The 20,197-nt window shown below is 40.9% G+C and overlaps 1 protein-coding gene across 3 annotated transcripts in view; it reads right to left on the bottom strand.

Moving 5' to 3' along the window:
* The window catches only part of gabbr2 (gamma-aminobutyric acid (GABA) B receptor, 2), a 163,655-nt gene that overhangs the window by 56,075 nt on the left and 87,383 nt on the right, over positions 1-20,197 (bottom strand). For 2 of the 3 annotated variants that reach the window (XM_083982251.1, XM_083982253.1), the window contains 7 exons: positions 16,617-16,682; positions 15,935-16,123; positions 15,098-15,340; positions 9,275-9,335; positions 2,986-3,066; positions 1,981-2,131; positions 1,548-1,680 (listed from right to left, as the gene is read on the bottom strand). In XM_083982251.1, coding sequence (XP_083838377.1) covers positions 1,548-1,680; positions 1,981-2,131; positions 2,986-3,066; positions 9,275-9,335; positions 15,098-15,340; positions 15,935-16,123; positions 16,617-16,682 — 924 coding nt within the window. The remainder of the gene's footprint in view (positions 1-1,547; positions 1,681-1,980; positions 2,132-2,985; positions 3,067-9,274; positions 9,336-15,097; positions 15,341-15,934; positions 16,124-16,616; positions 16,683-20,197) is intronic. The other variant, XM_083982252.1, reaches the window with a different exon arrangement.

Genomic DNA, 20,197 nt, shown 5'->3' with positions numbered 1-20,197 from the left:
AACAACATCTGATTTGACAGGTATTTGCATTTTTCTTGAGAAGTTCGTTCAAAATAGCATTGTGAAGCATTCTAAAAATAAGACACTGTCAGATTTATTTTTTGTCTCCAAGTGTTGAGCTCTGGGAGAACGTCCTGGACCATGGAAGCTGTCACACTCCTGAGAGCATTTCATCTTAATGAGAAACAGAATGTAGACCTTTTACTGCTCCGGCACAAAGGACACCGCTGAAGTGTTTTAAAAGCTTTGAATTTGAATATAGTTGACAAAATCCTAATATAGCTACAGAGTGTGTACGTGTGTATGCTTGTGAACTTCTGTATACTACTGCTGCTGTGTGAACCCCATCTAAAACACACATTCTGTATACGTCCACACATTTACACCTGGCCCTCCCCTCATGACACACGCCACTATATCTAGAAAGCAATAAAGCCAGGCAGGGACAGAACACTGGGTGAAGAAGACAGCAAAAAAACAATTACAGCATCTATTCTCAAGGAGACCAGCACGTATTGATTGATGGTGAATGGATCAACCTCTGTGCTTCTTTGCTGTAGAAACTTGTCTGAAGTGACGAGCTCTGTTTTGGCTCAGCGGCAGAGCTTGAGCCAGGTGGTGGCAGCGCGAGACGTGCCCTGCCTAATATAACTTTGCTGTGGGTGCGTGTGCGTGTGTCGGGGAGGGTGGTACCTCAGTGGAAACCAGTTATCGCTGTAATCAAAACTCTTTAATTAATCCGGCATGTACATAGTCACACAGTAATGCTACCTTGGGGGAGACACTTAATGTGCTCCATGTTAGCTAGAGACCTGGAGAGAGAGAGATTCAATCAGTTTTCATTTACACTTTGTCACATAGTTCATGTGTTTAGTGTTTCAGCAGCATTCTCCAGTCAGTAAGAAAAATATTAAAATGGTCTGAGGTGTTCACGGACTGTGATACATGCACACACAGTGTGTGCCTTGAATAACTAGAATACACTATCATGTAAACCATAATACTAAAATAATAATATACAAATAATACAGTATATCTGCAATATTATCCAAGGACATTTTATCAGTGCTCTGAGTTAATGTGGGGAAATATGTGATGTTGGAGGAAGTTTAAGTGAGTGGTGGATTTAACAGTCAGAAGTGAAAGCATACAGTCGTTAAAGTTGCACTCAAAATAACACAATAATAATAATTGATCTCAACTCCCTTAACCCCAAACCCTCCTGTGCCCTATTCCCTAACCCTAAGCCCCCTTAGAAGTATTTGCTTAACTTTAGCCATTGAGAGAGTAATCTAAATATTTTGGACTCTGAACCATTCATTGAATCATTAGGGAGAATGTAATTTCAAGAAATGTACAATTAGTTTCATCCAAAAAAAAAAATCAGCAGATTAATAACTAATGAAAAATAATATCTACTGTAGTTATAGTCACAACTATTCTGTGAGATAATACGTAGATTTCAGTTGTGCCTATTGCAATTGAGTATGAGCATCCAACCCCAACTTCAATTCAATGTGTTAGTGAAAAGTGTTGAAGAAACTCACAGTGCAGAGAGTCTCAAATTCTTTGTCAGAGACAAAACCTCCATCCAGACCAAACAAGAAGATGGAGGCGTAGGACAGCATGCCTCCTAGGATGATCAAGTTGTTCATGTAAGGACTGGACATCTTGATTAGTCTGGAGAACAGATAACATGGATAGAAAAGAATAGAATCCATCAGTCTAGAAAAACAAGTGAAGTATAATAGTCTAAGAAGTTTTTGTCTAGAGAGAGAGAAGTGAAATAATAATGTACCTCATCATGGTTAAAGGTTAATCATCATTCTCATGCTTCATTACTCTTTCATTTCAATACTGTTCAATCTCCAATGATTCCTCCCGTCCCTCAATCATCCTTCTTCATTTCTCTTGCTTCTCCCTTAACACCAACCCACCATTTCCCATAACCCCTCCCTCTCAAAGCTGTGCGCTGCTGACCTGTGGTTTCGGTTCTTGATGTTAAAGAACAAGAAGGCCCCAGCCATGAGCATGCCCAGTATGGTGATGGTGGACAGGATGCTGTACAGGGGCACGTTGATGTGACGCCGCTGCAGACGCACAAATGTACGATCCTTGGGAGGTTCCACGCCTAAGGAGAGAAAGAAACACACAAAAATATATTCATTTTAGACAGACTCTCAACGTTAGCCTCAAATACAGTATATTACAACACTGAATTCTGTTTTTTGTGTCTGTTTTGTCCAGTGGTTTTCAAGACATTTTCTCTTTTGAGAGTCAAGTTTCTCTTTTCACTTCGACAGCTTAAGACCTGCCTCTTTCAAATCTTTTTCTTTTCAACTACAAAACAGTGACACTGCAGCAGGCATCCAGTTATTTGAGAGCCATTTCCAAGTCCCCAGTTTCCCCCAGATGAGTGTATGTTTCTCAAAGCACCACAGTCAAGTTATTGTGGTCAGATCCTGTACTTTCTTATCTTTTGCTCTATTTTTCTCCTGCCAATGGATCGCCATGGCATCATCTTACACATCTCCACTTACTGTGGTCAAGGATGTGGAAACAAGCATTTGAGATGGGACTGTCTTAGGGTTTCTGTATGTGGGGCAAGGGTGGTGAAGGGGAAATAGCCAGGGGGATTGGACAAATTACAAAGTATGTCAACACAAGCAAACACAGGAGGGGTGAAAAATGTACTGGTAAATAATTTAACTGAGAGGACAGTTTAGAGCAGGAAAGCAGAGTGGCGAGTCCCTACACTGAGTGGCGTTGCCGTTGGAGCATGTACGTGTGTGACGGAGGAAGAGTATGGATCGAAGTGAGCAAGTGAGTGAGCAAAAAGAATGATGGGGCTGTAAAGTATATAAAAATACACATTAGACGCATCGGGACACCTTCTTCTCCTCCTTCCTCTTCAGTGAGCTTTACATCTCCCAGTCATCGCACACAAACACAGTCACACACACTGACATGTAGCTGTCTTCATACCTTGGAACCTTATGGAGTTGTTGATAAGGTCCAGCACATCAGCAATAGCGTTGTACTCTCCCACTTTCACTTCCTGGCCCTCTGTGAAAACACACACACACATACATATGTAGATATTAAAACAAATACATGGTTAACAAATGAATGCCAACCTCTATTCCCTTCACCGCACTTTCAAAGCGATTAAAGCTGCTGAATAAGATACTTTTAAATGAGACAAATAGGCTGCAGCAAAGTCTTCAACACGAAGCTCTGTGCCAAACGCAAAGTCAGCACACTAACACGTTCACAATTATTTCTGTTTTTTTATTTTTTTTATCTTAAAACAAACAGACATAAATGTAATTTAGCAGCCCAATAAGCACAAATGACACAACAGTGAATAACTTACAACATGAATCGAATATTAGTTTCTATATCAAATTTCATGACAATCCATCCTGTGGTTGGGAATCATAGATTTCTGTCCAAAACTCTGTGGCAATCCTTCAAGTAGATGACGACATATTTCTGTCTGGATCAAAGTAGTGGACCAGCCAACCCACAGACTAATATTGCATCACTTGAGTCCGGCCCCAGTTTTGGAGTTTTCTGGCTTGGTTTCCTGGCAAGGTTTCTGAAATATTTCAGGTAGTCAAATTAACTTGTCTATGAGGTGCTTAAATAATGGACTGCAGATAGAAAACAGCTTGCTGGGTTTAAAAAATATAGCTCCAGTGATCTGCATTTGGAGAGAATGTAACAGATGCTACTTTGAGAGAAGAAGTAAATCTAATTCAAACAGTAATTGGACACGAAAAAGAATGGCCCAGTTTTATGCTGTGAAGTCTGGCACAGAGGTATAACCTCATAGAGAGCTTTGAATCTCAGGATCTTCCAAAACCCCATTAGTAATATAACAAAATATCCATATCATAGAAATTTAAAGCACTCACTGAGATGATCTTTTATGATTCTCCATTGGTAGCTTTCAGATGCAGCTTAATATGGTCAGGAAATGGTCTTTCTATTTTATACAGTTTCAATTATCAGTTTATTTTACCTCAAGGAAACCTAAAGGGCAATGAGGAGCAGATATCACAGAAATCAGGACGACATAAAGAGCTCACATGTTGCAACAGCACACTTCAAATGCATTCTGTGAGAAGAATCTCCAATAGATGGTGTAGACAATGAATAAATCCAATCCTTCTTTGGCATTTATATTGCATTATACATTAAATTAATCATTTTCTAGATGGTGTCAAGGGACTTTAAACTGCTGTAGACCCCAGCCTGTAAATACCACAGTCTCTTCAGAGCTCTGCTCAAACACAGCTATTTCAGGATTTCTCTTTTAGGAACAAGAATGAGTCCCTCAGGTGTAATATTGGAGGAAGCATGACCTTGTCAAACAAACCTGGGCCTTCACTCTTCTTCACTCATAAAGATTACTCACTTAGAGAGTGCACCAGGGAGGAGAGAAGCAGGGCATGGGAGGAGAGGACAGATTATTCTGATTCTTTTTTTGTAAGCACTACAAACAACCTGCAATTTCTTCTGGTGTGCGTGCACAAATCTCTCTGTTATCACTCTTATAGGCCCATTGAACTCCTCTGTAGCATTGTCCTTGACGAAGAAAATGACAGATAACATCAGCTTTTGCAGCATCACAGGGCACCTTGTTCCCCTCTTCTCTCCCCTCCTCTCCTCTCTGTGAATCACCACATTTGATCTCCGGCTCTGGCATCAAAGCACCAGCAAATGTTAAAAAACGTTAGACTATGTAACCATTTCAGCACGCTGGATTTCATGTGCATACACCATCAGGGTTTGTATTTCTCAAACTTTTCAGCATTAACGATCAATGGCTGCCTCTCCCTTGACCACATCCTTTGTTAGGATCTAAACAGTAGAAGGGATTGTATATCAGTACTCCTACTTGCAGATGCTAAAATACTATCCCAGCACTCTATCCCCACAGGGAATATTGAATATTGATGGTCACAGCAGGCTAGTAAAACTCAATGTGTCATTCAGCCGTGTGCAATCACATCGCATGCCTTTTTGTTTCATTGGTCACGCCAAATAGCTGCAAATACAAGACTAATTTTCTGCATTTGTCAACTTTTAACTGATATTCCTGATATGATATACCACATGAAAAAATTTAAGCTCTTTTTTTTCTCAATCAGCTTCTTATTTTGAGTATTATAAATACATGAGAGGTTTCCTGCATCTTTGTTTTTGTCCTTGATTTACTCATTGGTTTGAAGTGCGTGGGAGCACAGTTGAAAAACAACGATGTCATGTACTGTAGTTGAGTGCACCAGCCAGGGTTGAGCCACATTTGAATTAAACTTTGAGGAGAGCTGTTTCGTTCTAACTTTAACACTGATTGGTCATGAATATTTAATAACATTGAAAAATACTCTTTGCTGCACAAAAGACATTTGTAAATATGTTTTTTATTGCTTTAAATGCTGTTATACTACTTATACTTTATAATAGCGTTGACAGTATACATTGTGTGTTTCTGTGGTAAATATCTTCCTTACTGCTACATCTTTTTGCATCTTTCACCACCTGTAGATCAGGGAAATTGTGTGACATCACCGGCACCGCCACCCATGTGCACTAGTGGTCAAAAACTCCACATCTGCAAAGGTGAATAATTTTCAACCTGTCATGTTAGTTTGGTAACCACTCCACTAAATGCTGTATCTGCCTGGCTCCTGTTGTGATTATTGTTCCTGAGTGCACTTAATATGTGTTTACTGTACAGTAATACATCAAACTGATCCATTTGACACACTGAAATTCTTTTTTCTTTTTTTTCTCAGTTGCACCCGCAGTTCAAGCACAGATGACTTGGCCTCATGCTGGTGGTGAAAACAAATTGGTGATTACTGGACCTCATTACAGAATATCGCATTTTTTCATAATGCCGATTATGATTGCAATTGTCTGTGACTTAATTAGATTATTATTTTCAGCATTAGTTTTTCTGTCTGATTCCGTTTACATGCACACTAGTATCCTAGTTATCTTTTGTGCATGTAGTGTGTGCATGCCTAGTTTGATAAACCTGGACAAGACGTTCTCTCAGTTTTGATGAAAACCTGGGTATAGTGCCTAGAGTACTGATGATTCTGTGGCATGTAAACAGCTTATCAGGTTTCTGAACCATCTCAAAAGATGAATTTAGAAATCAAGAAACGCCTGCAGGCACACATTCATAAATCTGGATACTGCTATTATCATGTATATCATCATATATGAATCACACCATATTGTCGTATCACGGATATGATCAAAAACAGTATAGGGTTCATACACAGGATTCTATTCCATATGTAAACACACTCTTTGATCAGGTTTCATGTCAGACTGTGAAGTTGTAGCATGGGGAAAAAGTGCTGCTTTCCTTAAAAACATTTGTTGAACAGTTCAATGATATTCTTGTGAGCTATTTAAGTTGAAAAGACTGTGAGGAAAGTACTGCCTGGAGGTAAACTGACAGCGATGAAGCTGTTGCTCGAGCAAATTCCTACTGTACAGAAGATGATAGAAAAGCAGAAAAGTAACTTTCACTCGAGGAGTGTTGTAGATAGTAAATCTCTAGTAAATCTACATAGATCTCTACAGATCTAAAACATTTTAACCTTTAAAAGGCACACACACATAAGATTTCCACCTTGCTGGTAAATACACTAGTCAGTCACAGCATTAAAACTAATTACCAGTTGTTGTTTTTTTATGTTTTGGCTGATTGGTTTACATTACTGAACCTTTACATAATTACAAAGGCCATGTTTCCTTATCTATCATGCCTGGCAGTGCACTCACTGATTTCAAATCTGCACTCAGAGGGACTGCAACTGTGATCACGACCTCTGGTAGCAAGCTATCTCTTATCCCCATGAGAGACAGTGGGAACGAGAGCCATGGAGACCCCTGACTAAGAACATCTGACAGTGTAAAATGGAGGATCAGAGGCTGAGGACAGATGATAGGGTCATGTTGAGGATCACTGCCTTTTGAAATATTCAAGCTGGGGCTGTCCCTCCTCTCCTTTCCACCCAACTCAGACTCTCGGTATATGTCAAGAGGGTGACAAATTCACGATGCCTGACAAGTGAGGAAGAAGTGATGGAGTGAAGGCGGAGGAGGGATGGAGGAGATGTAGTATGGTGGGAGGAGGAGGATGGTGAGCGATAGCTGTAACATACACTATAGGGGAGGATTTGGTTGAGGAAAGTGAGTGTGGCTGACACAGTGGGTAACAAGAGACATGGAAAGACAGACAGACAAAAACAGAATAGACGGGTGAAAATTGTTTCAGATTAATATGGATATGTGGCCGTGAGCTTTGCTGCATTTCACTTATGGTAATTTTTCTTTTCCCTCCTCAACCAAAAGCTGCTAAACACTTCCTCACACCTTCCCTGGTGCAGTACATATAGATACACTGCAGCCTACTCACATATAACCTCTTTCCTCCACTCTTTTTATGTTACTACCATTCAAACAGCTCTGCCCTTGCTCATGCTCCTGCTGTTTGGTTTTATTCTTGCAGGTGACGAGGGGTCATTTGACCTGATGTCATGCTTCCCCTGGTCGATTGGAGCCAAAAATGTTTTATATGACTGCTCAGTCTGTCTCTGTGTAGCTGTAGTCCCAGAGCTTTTCAGTCTGTAGTATGGTCACAGTTAAACACTGTAAAAATTAAGTCACCATAAAATCAGTGCACGTGCTAAAAATGATTGATTTTTGAGTTTCCCATTGATCTGCATTAGTGTCCCACAACGCACGCAGGAGGGGAGGGACTGCTTGCAGCTGTAATATAAATTGTGGTGACTGAGGGATGACTCAAAAAAATAAGAAAACAATTAAGATAAGTTAAGTCTTTGGAAAGTTATTTAGCTTTTTCTTGACATCATTCCATTCCAACCAGCACAGCACGTAATTTTTTTCATGTCTGCAAAGTGCCATGAATTACGTAGTGTCAAGTCAAACCACAGATGGCTGGAGTTGGCTGGGGGGGCAACCCTAGTCCTCCGACACTTCCTGTTACTCTCTGTTTGTGCAGAACATTGATCTTGTCTATTACTGCAACAATATAATATGAAAAATGGTACAAAGTTATTACTATATACCCATTACATATGGAATTGGGACACAGTATTTTAATCATAAATTCACAGTTAAATTTCTGTGAATTATGTGTGGCCCTTATGTGTCAAACCCATATGAGAGAGCGCACACATACTGTCCTCTATCGCTCTTATGCTCCCAGATGGAAAACGGATACACACACGCACACACATTGCGTGATGTAAGCAGCCAGAAGGGTCGAGCCCCTCTGCAGTGGGGGAGATAAGACGGTGAGGCAGACAGGGCTGAACAACACCATGCAGTGTGCTACATAGTCTGGGGAGCCTTGGAGCTGGGAATCCCCTGCATTGAGATGCAGACTCTGGGTGATTCTGTCACTCAGCAGGCCCCGCCGGCTCAAAGTCAACCTTAGGATGACGCTATGAGGATAGAAAGCACTGAGGCATGTGCTTGCATGCAAACCTCCACCATCTATACACGGATCTTATCACCACAGAGGAGAGGAACCACAGTAGAGTACCAGGGGCCTTGTAATTTAGAGTTTTAGCCTGACCTAATTTGCTCTCCTACTACACACAGTGAATATGCAGTCCCATACAAAAAGGTTTGTGTGTCTACACATATGAAAAAAACACCAAGAAACACAAAGAATAGTAAAACACTTGTGTTTTTACAAAGAACTCTTGCAGTTTTACAAACCTACTCCAGAAAAACAACTAAGAGATAAATGTGAATACAAAGCATTCAACTTTGAAAGTATGAAATCTTTCAGCATCCCTTTCCTGTGAATCTGACTCTGCTTAAAGCTCTTCTTAAGCCCTCTTGGATCAATTATAGGTACTAGTATATCAACCGTGGCAGCCTCCTGACTTGAGAAAATTTGGAAGTGGCTTTCCATTAGGCTGCGGTAATCCTGCAAAATTTCTGAGACAACTGTTGGTTTTTCATTGAACATGTACACAAGTGGTTGAAATTTAAAAAAATTACGGCAACTCCAAACCGGCAGAGTCAGAAGAAGAACAAGCTGGGATGATTGGAGATAGGTGTGACAATTTAGGCAAAGTACGCACAACAGATTCATCAATATGGGTTATGGTTTAGGTTGAGCAAACAGTAAGGAAACGAAGAACCCTGAAAAGAGAGCTGAAGATGGTTGATTTAAGGACAACAGTAGTAGTAATGCTCCACATACCTTGAAACTGGTTGAATTTTATTGTGCCCATCCTCTCTCCGTTCCGAAACATAACTTGACCCTGAAAAGACAGAAACACAAAAAAAATGATGAATATCTATCTGTAATATAACATTGGAAACAAACACTCTTAAACACTCTGCTCCTCTGAGGAAGATGCAGCATAAGCAGTAAAGTGAAAGTGAGTAGAAAATAAGATAGGTGCTTACTCCAACTAAATTTATGCACAATGCTTTCTTGATACTGGAGCATTGGCAGGGAAAGAGCAGCGACTCGGCTCCTGAACACTGCAGCTCATTTGATTAGAAGTGGCCAAAATTGATTTGTTTATAGAAGCAAACAAAATTATCTTTCAGCCAATTCATTTGCTAATATCCTTGGAACAACATCAGGTCAGCAAGGCGGTCTGATTTAACTGCTTTTGCTCACTTAGCTTGGGTCCAGGCTCAGGTCTCTGGCAGCTTTTGAAAGGTAATTCTTTAAGTGAGACTCACATTTGGCCAAAGAACAGCGTGAAGCGGTCAGGGAATATTTCTACCATTGTGTTCAACATTTCATTTCTAGTTTTTATACCAAAAGGGTGTGTTTATTGGTCAAACAAGCTCCCAGAAATGAGGAAGAAAAATAACAAAAGGAAAGTCTCTGATTTAAACTCCACAGGAACAAGATAAGGAGGGAGCGTCTGGAAAATGCAGACAAGGTAGACAAAAGCAATTCAACTTTGTGGCAATATCGTAAGCCCTATTCAAATCACTTTTGGCTTCTGTCGCTTTATCTTTCCCATGTAGTCTCTCCCTTGTTCTATTTTCTCCTTCCCTCTGTCTCTTTATCGCTCTCGCCCTCTTCATCTAGCAAGACTGTTCAATTAATTCCCCATCTGCATACAGAGATCCTTAATTACACATTTAACTGGGTTTACATATTACTGGCTGGCACAGCTAACAGCTAACGAAAAAAAGGTGAGAGCAGATCAATCAATAGATCCATACACATGGACACACACCACACAAACACACACACACACACACACACACACATATATATATATATATATATATATATATATATCAATGTATGTATATACAGTATGTATATATATAGAGAGATATATATACACACATTTTACACATTCATACATACAGTATATGAGTGAGAGAGAGCATTTGCATTGCCTGATTAAAAGAGAGCTAAGGGGGAAATACAGGGAAGGAAGCTGGAGAGCCAATTCTGCCTCAAAAAGATGGCAGGCTTTGAAGTAGCAGAGCAGGATCCCACCCCTTCGTTTGAAACCCAGTCTTTGTGTGGCATCTTTGATGTTTGTTTGAGTGTGCGTATGAATGCGTGTCTATGTGCAACGTGTATGCATTTAATATGTTGTTATATTGTGCTTATGCACATGGACGTGCCCCTGATGATTTACTGTAGGTGTGTGAGCTGCTGCTGGGACACAGGAGTGTCACTGTGCTCTCCATGTCATGTACGAGTCCTCTGCTACCAATTACACCACAGTGTCAACCCGACTTGGAAGCATAGACAGGTTTCATCACACATTGGTCTTCCCTACAATATGCATTGCTATTATGCCTTGTGTACAAGTAGGACAATGCAGAGCACCTCAGTTCATCTCATTAGGTTTTACATTCAGATAACGATGGTGTGTAAACAGGGTCAGACAATGTGGGTGAAAACAGGGAACTTGACTTGAACCCGTAATGAGTGTGAGTGTATGTACTGTATCCAGGTTTCTGAGTAGCTGCACCATCATGCTCTCGCTGTGTATTAGTATTGCCATCGTAATTACCCTTCACATCAGCAAAAGCAGAGCTATCGCAAACCTTATTGAAATGGCCCGTAGTTATTTTAACAGCCTCCAATTTGTTCCTTCAAGTGTAAACACAGTTTGTAGAATATTGAAATTAGATCAAACATATGCAGATCTGCTGACTTTGACATTCTTAATTGGACAGAAATGCCTGTGCTACAATGATTAAATTAACCTCTTTTGACCAAAAATTCAACGAAGGTACTGTAAAGCCTCTTTCCACACGGTATTGTGCTGCTCTATAGCTTAGGCAACGTCACCAGGTGTATTGACTCAGACAGGTGTACCTTTTCTAGGAGGTTCAGACCTGTGTCAGTGGTGGCTGATGGAGCAATCACACTGACTCTGAGTTGTACGCATGTATGTCTGTGTGTGAATGTGTCTGTCTGAGGTGAGACGAGGGAGACGGCCAGGTATCACTTTGTCTGCGGAGGTGAGAATGCTGTCAGTGACAGGACTGCTGGGGTCAAATGAGATGTCTCTCTGTGGGCTGCAGGTGTGATATCCTCTGGGTTGTCAGGGTTTGTGCCAGGGTTGTGCGCACACATGCACTTGTACTGTATGTACGCATTAGCAGAGACAAAAACAGATGCACACAACCAATCAAGGTATCTGTCTTGCCTCAGTGTGTCTATCTGAGGTGGCTGTGAAGTCCACGGCTGTGCTACTCACTATTAGCCAGAAAGACACTGATACCAACACAGTGACCACTGACCACAGATACGACAAGTGAAATAAACTGAAACTCACACTTGTCATCCCCCAATCACAACCTGTTGGGTGTCTTCTCTTCCAGCCCTCTCTGGTGAATTCTACTGTACATCAGCCTGTAGCGGTAGCTGTGATCTGCACTCTCTACACCCTGGAAGATCTCTTCCAGCTAATGTCAGGCTTCTCTGTGGCCCTAAGAGCGGCCGGATCAATACCGTGGAGCCCTCGATGATCACTCTCCTGCAGCTGCCTCCACCACTGATTCAGCAGGGGGACTGACATCGGCACAGAACGGACATGGTGTGATACCACAACACGTGTTTGTGTACACAGCAAACACGAGGCACAAAATCGTGACATGAGGAAATGCACAAGGCTCAAGTCAGGGTATGGCCCTGAATGATCAGGCAAACATGCACACATCACATTTAAACCAAGGATAAACAGCCAGAATTTGCAGTTTCACTGGTGCTTGTGAAGGGATTAATTTGATTGGAAACCCAGTGGAAGTTATTGCAATTTACAAGCAAACCAGCCAAGCTGTGTAATAGCTGCTTTTGAAATCTGAATTTGCAAATAGCATAAAAGATGCATGCAGTGTGGAATAAAAATTGCCTTCCTGTGTCTTTGTTGTCATGTGTGGGTGGAAGTTTCGATGTGCTAAGTGTGTGCTGCATAAGGGAATGCTTTTGATCTTATTTCATGTAATCTCCGAAAAAAAAAGAACAGTTATAATGGTCGACAGACCTCAAATCATTTGGTACAAAGATGCATTTAATTATATTGCAATACAGTCCTCTTCAAACAACATATTTGTTTACCACATGCAGAATATTTTGCTCAGACTTTTTCTTTTATTCTTCTGAGGATTGTGATTGTCAAAATAAAAACATCATTATAAAGATATTTAGCTGGTTAAACAATATTGTGTGTATAACTGCTCTCTGAGCAGATTTACTGTAGATATTCTGAAAATGATCTGTAACTATGTCCATTTCCAATCAACATATTATTGATTCTATAATATTATCTTATTAATATTAAAATTAATAAGTTTCCTGGGGCGGTGCGTGGCGCAGTGGGTAGAGCGGTCGCCCCATGTAGAGGCTACAGTCCTCGCCGCAGGCGGCCCTGGTTCGAATCCCGCGTCGGGCAGCCCTTTCCTGCATGTCATTCCCCCTCTCTCTGCCTCCCCATTTCCTGTCTATCTCTACTGTCATCACTATCAAATAAAGGCAAAAAGCCAAAAAAATATACTTAAAAAAAAAGAAAAAAAAATTAATACGTTTCCATTAAATTAAAAGAAAAGAAAATGTATGGTGTTAGTGGTGCTAAGACTAATTGTGAAGTACAATTAAAACTAAATCGAGTTGAAATTGATAAGTTGATACTACGTTTTTGGGAGTAATTATTAATCATAAATTGTGTTGGAAGCCTCATATAGAGTATATCAAAGGAAAGTAGAAGTATAAAGTTATGTAGTTCTGTGTTGAGTTTTAAGAAAGCCTTAAAATGTAAAAGAATAAATAATTATAAATCACAGCAATTATATTATTTTTGTCTTATTATTTTGTACTGCTGATTCATTCATTCATCTTCACCGTTTTTCTTTTTTTTTTTTCTTTTTTTTTTATTAGAATTGAGGGTAAACTAAACAACCACATTGAAACATTAAAACTACACAATATAGAATCCTAATCCTGTCTAATGTTCTTCATCAGTCTGATCGTTTAATTATTATCACACTTCACTTATACTGTGTTAGTTATAAAATGGTACATAAGTCGTGGCTCTCTGGGGTCCAAGTAACTACTTAAATACTACACCTTAATGCAATGTAATATAATCTCAATTAGGTACTTCCTACGTTCTACTTTCATCCTGCTACCTTCTTATTACTTTTTAATGACGTGTGTTACATTGATGTTTGTAGCAAATCGTCTCACTTCTTCTGTTTTTCGTGTGGCATGACTACATTTTCTAAAGAAGCAGTTCTGAGTCCCTCTTCCAGCACTGACGTCCACATGTGTAGGATCAATGCGAGTCAATACAAATGTGAAAGGGGAGAATAAGATTGCTGATCTATTCAAACAACCAAGTAGATTTCATCATCTTTTGTGTGCCTGGAGCAAAAAGTGAATGAATGGTTACATGGTCATCAATATTCCCGGCACTGCTTTTCTTCCCTGAACCTCGGAGGAAGGGCTCAATGTCAGCCTGCTCCTGATCAGCAGCCCTGAGTGGGTCTGTGCTGAGAGAGGTGAAAGGAGAGGGATGAGGAATGAGGACCCAAAGGATTTGGTATAGCGCTGCAGCACACATACAATATACCACCAGGGACATTAGCCCCCAAAGGGCCTGACAATAATACAAGTCAGTAGCCTGTGCTGATTTTCTCCAAGGCTATTTTCTCTCCCTTTCTTTCTTTCTCGTTCTGCTGACATTTATACGAGAAAAAAATCTGTGACTCTATAATATTGTCTCTCTCTTGTGTCCCATCTCGACTTTTCTCTCAGACCATCAGGTTTGGTAAATATGAAATATGAGTAAAGTCTTTTTTCAACTCTTTCTTTTTCATCCTTAGCTCCATTGTTCAGGCCATTTATTTGTACACACAGTTATGAATATGATATGATATGAGTAATGTGCCACTGCACTGTAGGGCTCTGCATGCTCACTGGCAGTGCAGCCTGGGAGCACTGTGGCATACTCTAATAATGGAGTGGCCTTTACAGGGGAACAGGAGATATCCTCTAATAGCTCAATAGGAAGTGAGAATGAGAATACACACACACACACACACACACACACACACACACACACACACACACACACACACACACACACACACACACACACACACACACACACACACACACACACACACACACACACACACACACACACACATATGCAGTGAGTTGGCAGCACCAAATGACAATACTCTCTGCAAACAAGCTTCCAGCCTTGCAGAGCAGTAATTCTTATAATTAATTCTTATTCTGGCATTTGTTCACTCCATGCAAGCGTTGCACATGTTTCATTTGATATACAGTGTTTACATGCATAAACATTTAAAGCCACATATTTGTATTAGGAAAAAAAAATACAGTACACTTCACCAGCATGGTGATTGTTGTTGCTTGAACCATATTTGTGTATAAGTCATATTATTTATCTTCCTCCCTGTATGTGTCCAATAAATATTGATAAAATCAGTTTGCCTACATGCACATATCTGGCTGGGGCTAGCATGGAGGTAAAAAGAGGTAATCTGCTGGATAACTTACTGTAACACCGAAGAAGTTGGTCTCATTCATGACGTCCAGCACCATCTTTCCCACTTCACGGTCATCCACAGTGAAGTTGTGGTATGTGTTCTGCCGTTGTTTTACCCGTAGCAGTTCCATCACTCGAGTAAAGGTTCTGGCTATGACCCAAATCCCGTCGTAGGCAAAGCCATGAAACTTACTGGCCTCCACACCTTTCTGCTGAAGATCTCGGCTGTACTCCCTCTCATATTCCTTTGGAGTCTGAAAAAAAGGTACAAGAAGGGAAACATGTTGTTTTTCCTCAGGAATACATTTATGTTGGAATGGTCCAAATACACCATTACTGGTGTAACCTGGCCTGAAGGGAGAATGGATTATTTTCCACACAATTTGAGATACAAAATTACTGGAAATAAGTCTGTTTTGGGATCAATGCACTTTTGGCAGTAGTGCAGTGTGAAAACAAACCCTATAATTGATTTTGGTTGAGATCTCTGGTTTAAAAAACATGCATCCATGGTGTCTTTTAGGGGAGTAAGTTCTCCTCTGTCTCCCAAAAACAATTACAGGACCACTTTCCAAAGGATACTCTAAAACACAATCACAAGAGCACATCAGGTTACAAACAGAGGAACAGTGCAATCACAAAAAACAAAATAAATGGCACAACAACTTTCTGCAATGACAAATCTCCACCTAAAAAAAGAAAATAGAAATGTCTTTAATAAAATATTAAGCTGTGTTTGGTTTTTCTTTTGTTTTAATTAAATGTTGCCTTCATGTCTCATGTTACATTAAATTACTTGTTAACAATAGGTAGTACACTGGAGTACATCACTGGTTGGTGTTACTCACCCGACCAGAGATGCCCTTGATCTGCCGAGCGCTGAGCGGCTCAAAGTCCACGCTGATGTATCCCTCCATAGCTGTGAGCAGCTTCTTGGTGGTGCAGTTGGTGCTGTTGGCCTGTTCCCACCAGTTGCCCTGGTACCAGCCGGGGATAATCCACTGGTATTTACTACCAAACATGTTCAGGTTATACGCCTGGGAGGGTGAGAGGACAGGGATGTTGAAGCAATGCAACAGCATGGAGATACAGAATGGAATATTCTGATGACTGTAACTACTGTGGAAATATCCTACCTGTCTTTCCTGATAGTTTAAATTTATAGCCAATTGTTCTTGGAAAATTACTGTTAAATCTTGTACTGGGCCGCAAGGATAAAATAATTCCATGAAACCAAACCATCTGAAGTTCAAATTATGTGAAGCCAAACAGTTAAGCGAGAAATTCAATTATCTGTCTGAGCGAGATAAGTTTGTGTCAGCTGTGGAAATAAATGCCACGCCATACTATACATTTACAGTTCAGCATTACGTGGCCAAAGCACTCCCCTGAACCAAATCACATCATGCTCTGATCTTGTGTTCACAGCAGCAATCGTATTTCAAGCGAAAAAGCAGCATGAACTGGCAACACAATAAAAGACAAGGCTGTTGATATATTAAGATTCATTCAGACAAGCTGGAGACTTACGCAGCAGAAAACTTTGGAGGCGAGGTTCTCGTCAAACTGCCCAATGATGATTCTCACATCATTGTCCTAGGAAAGAAAGAATAAGACTTCATGTGTATTCTTTAGAGTAACACATGCTTACAAACCCTCAACAGAGTGAAATATGTATAATGGCGTAGGTATCACCATATAGTAAAGTGGTCATTACATGGTGCAAGGTTTTTATTGTGACCCCCTGACTTCACTATAATGTTGCAATATGTGCAAGATGTTTCTATCCAACGAGGTCTTTCAGTGTGTTACCCCGAAATTGCACCTAAATCAATACAGCTATTGGGAAAAAATTATATTTGCACTATAGGATCAGCCGCTTATACTCCAATTCTCATCATTCCACAACATCGCACTTTATTAGCAAATGGACATAAACTCACGTTGTGTGAACTGCATTTTTATCACTATGTACAACCAGTGGCTGAAAGACCAAGACGATATCAAGTCGCAGAGTGTCGATCCATAACAACAAAGACATTTGTGTCATCGGGCAGAATTGCCTTCTTTGCCAGCCCTGGCTGGAGAGCATAGATTTACAAGGGGATTCGGAGCACATGGTCCGGTGATTGACTCAGTAAATAATTCAGATTTCCCGGGTGGAAGTGCAGCATGCTTCAAGGTGGGGAAAAGAGATCAGCTTCTGGGGAAAACAGTCTGTCATTTAGTGTGCAATATGCAATATAAGCAATATGCACATAAGCTGATGATCACCAACACTCTAAGCACAAACATGTACAGTACAGTACACACACATACACACGCACACGCAGGAAAATTGCCCCAAATCTAATCCAATTTTAGTGACACAGGTTTGATGGATGTACAGCTGGTCAACAAGGCTGGAGGTGATGTGTGATGCACTGAGAAAAGTCATAAGGCATTTATATGGCCCTGACAGAACCTTGCTGTACTAGTGTACCACCAGATTTAGAGGGGCAGTTTTCAATATAGAGGAAATCTACAGACTGACAGCATCATTGATATCACTGTATGCCACTAAATAGCAGGTAAAAGGCAGCAGTGAAAAAGCTATACATTACAAACAAACCATAACCTTTTAGTGGCTTTGCCCTGCCTTTATTCTGGATAATGAGAAACCTTTACAAACACAGTTCATGAAATGCTCCTCCCTCAGGCGGTCTCTACCATATGTCATGCATTCACAGATCAGAGGGGGCAACCAATCACTGTCATCCTAACTCCTAGTCCTTAGGGCGACTGGACATGCGGAGCTACACAACAAGCAAACACTAGTTATTCCCCAGAATAGACCGGACACACAGAGACGGTCAGTCGGGCAGAGAGACAGACAGGTGACAGACAGGCTCTTTCTTATAGAATACACACATACACACACACACATGAAAGAGGACGAGCGCTTTCAGAGGCTCAATCAAAAGGCTTCTTTGCTGGTTCCTCATCAGAGCCAGAGAGCATGCTGGGACATTAAAGAGGTCTTTTCTGCAAAGCTGTTACTGTTGCTCCACTTCTCTGGCACTGTCACAATATGTTTGTGTGTAGAGGTGCGAGGAGGAAGGGTAACAACTTCGAACTTTTGTGGGGTGCATTCCAGCGTTATTTTTTCGGTGGGTATGCATGTGTGAAGTGCCAGTGGCGACTCAATAACACTGCTCTTCCCTGGAGGAAAGGCACTTAACCCAAATGGCTCCAGCTATGGCCAAAGACCACAGCCTCAGTATAAATTCTGGCCTGCCTGGCTACAACACAAGAAGACTGCGTAGTTGTGGGCAAGGGCATGAGAGAGTGTGTTGTGCTTGTAGACTGCAGACAGACTGAGGCACTACAGGGCCACATATTACATTAATTGCTTGATATTTGACTTTAACAATAATTATTCTCAGAGAGGGCAGTGTTAAGAGCAGCCTCGAATGCTTTATCTATGACAGAGTTGTTTGTAACTTTATCATGATGATTTATATGTGATAATGGTTTGAGTAATATTGTACCTCATAAGCCCAATCAGACTCCGTTAAGGCTTATTAAGCGCGCACGCAGGCACGCGCAAACACACACACACACACACAAAACTAATGATGGTCTTTTATGAGCGAATGGGAAATACACTTTAGACTGGGCAGTGCTGCTTCTCCCCACTGAAACTCTCGCCCTGTCTGTTTGTGATGATTGCTGTGCAGTGAGTGTGCTGGATGTGAGCACATTTGATCACAAACTGATCTGAGCTGAGCATTTCATTTTAAACACACTGTTATGTCCATAAATCAGGCATTTAAATGTGAAATAAAATTAACATGCCTCTGCTTCAAAAATAAGTTACAGGGGCAGGTAAAGTGATACGGGCCACCGCTGCAGCGGTCTGGCTGCTCTACTGGAGCCCAGAGACAGCGCTGCTGCACCCGCCTGAAAGTGGCTCACTTCAGCGGGCACAGCCGTGCCGTTTCCCCACCGACACGTCTGCTGTATCATCTCGCGCTGGCTGTTTGTTTTTAGACACCAACCATGAGAAACCTTGTGTGTTTTTCTCGCCGGTGAACACATCAAAAATCATAGCGACAATGAAATACTGATGGAGAGAAGAGCGCTGCTGAGTAAAGACACTGACAGCAGGTGCAGCAGAGACCGAGGAGAGATGTATTTCCCCACAGCTCAGAGACAGTCAACAATTAACAGACAGAGGTGCTGTGTGAACTAAAGCATAGACGATGACAACCAATCACAGACAGAATAGGGCGGGTCTTGTGTGAAATCACCTGGCATTCATAGCAGCCTCGCGTCACCAGGCTCTTCAGAGAGGCCAAGACACATTACATACATTCATAGAGTGTTGGTGAATTTGGTGAATCAATGAGAAAAAATACTGGTGGTGTAGTCTGTTCTATTTTTTCATTGGACAAACGTTTTTCGCTTAAATTTGGATTGGGGGGGGGGCAAGAAGGACATTTGGGTGGGCTGAGCCCAGCCCTGCCCATGCCAACCGCTGGCCCTAAGCGAACCCAACAAACAGAGGTTGTGGATATATAATAGGTGCACCACTTGACACTAGTGATGCATTCATATAATAATCTAATTCAAAGTTTAATGTCAGGTTACATTCAATGGTTTCTGTGTCAAACTCTGGAGCCCATACCCACATAAATACATTCACAGCCCATGGGGTAAGCTGAAATTGAAAATCAGAAGATGCTTTTTAAATACCGTAATGAGGCGACTACACTGGTGAGTTGGTGGGGATTGTAATTCAAATGAGAATATATTTGACAGTATTAAATGCATGTCTAGCTTGTTTGATTTAGACATTTGTCTAAATCATATCTGGGGGGGTGACAGGAGTGAATAAGTTATACAAAATTAAAATAAATTAAGTGTTTTTGATTTGGATTCATATTATTTTTTCTCTAGTGGTCCTCGATTTAGTGTCCTAGACTGAACTCAGTTACAAAAATCTTAAAATGATTTTTTTTTTAATACAAACTGAAAAAGACTTTGCTTGTTACTAAAATGTGTGTGTGTGTTTATTTACTGGTGACATTTTGAAAGCTTGTCCAGGCTCAAGCAGGGGACAGACAACA

Source organism: Trachurus trachurus, assembly GCF_905171665.1.
Source record: "Trachurus trachurus genome assembly, chromosome: 11".
In the NCBI taxonomy this organism is placed as follows: Eukaryota; Metazoa; Chordata; class Actinopteri; order Carangiformes; family Carangidae; genus Trachurus; species Trachurus trachurus.
The sequence above is the reverse complement of the archived record's forward strand: the minus strand, read 5'-3'. Positions and strand labels throughout refer to the sequence as shown.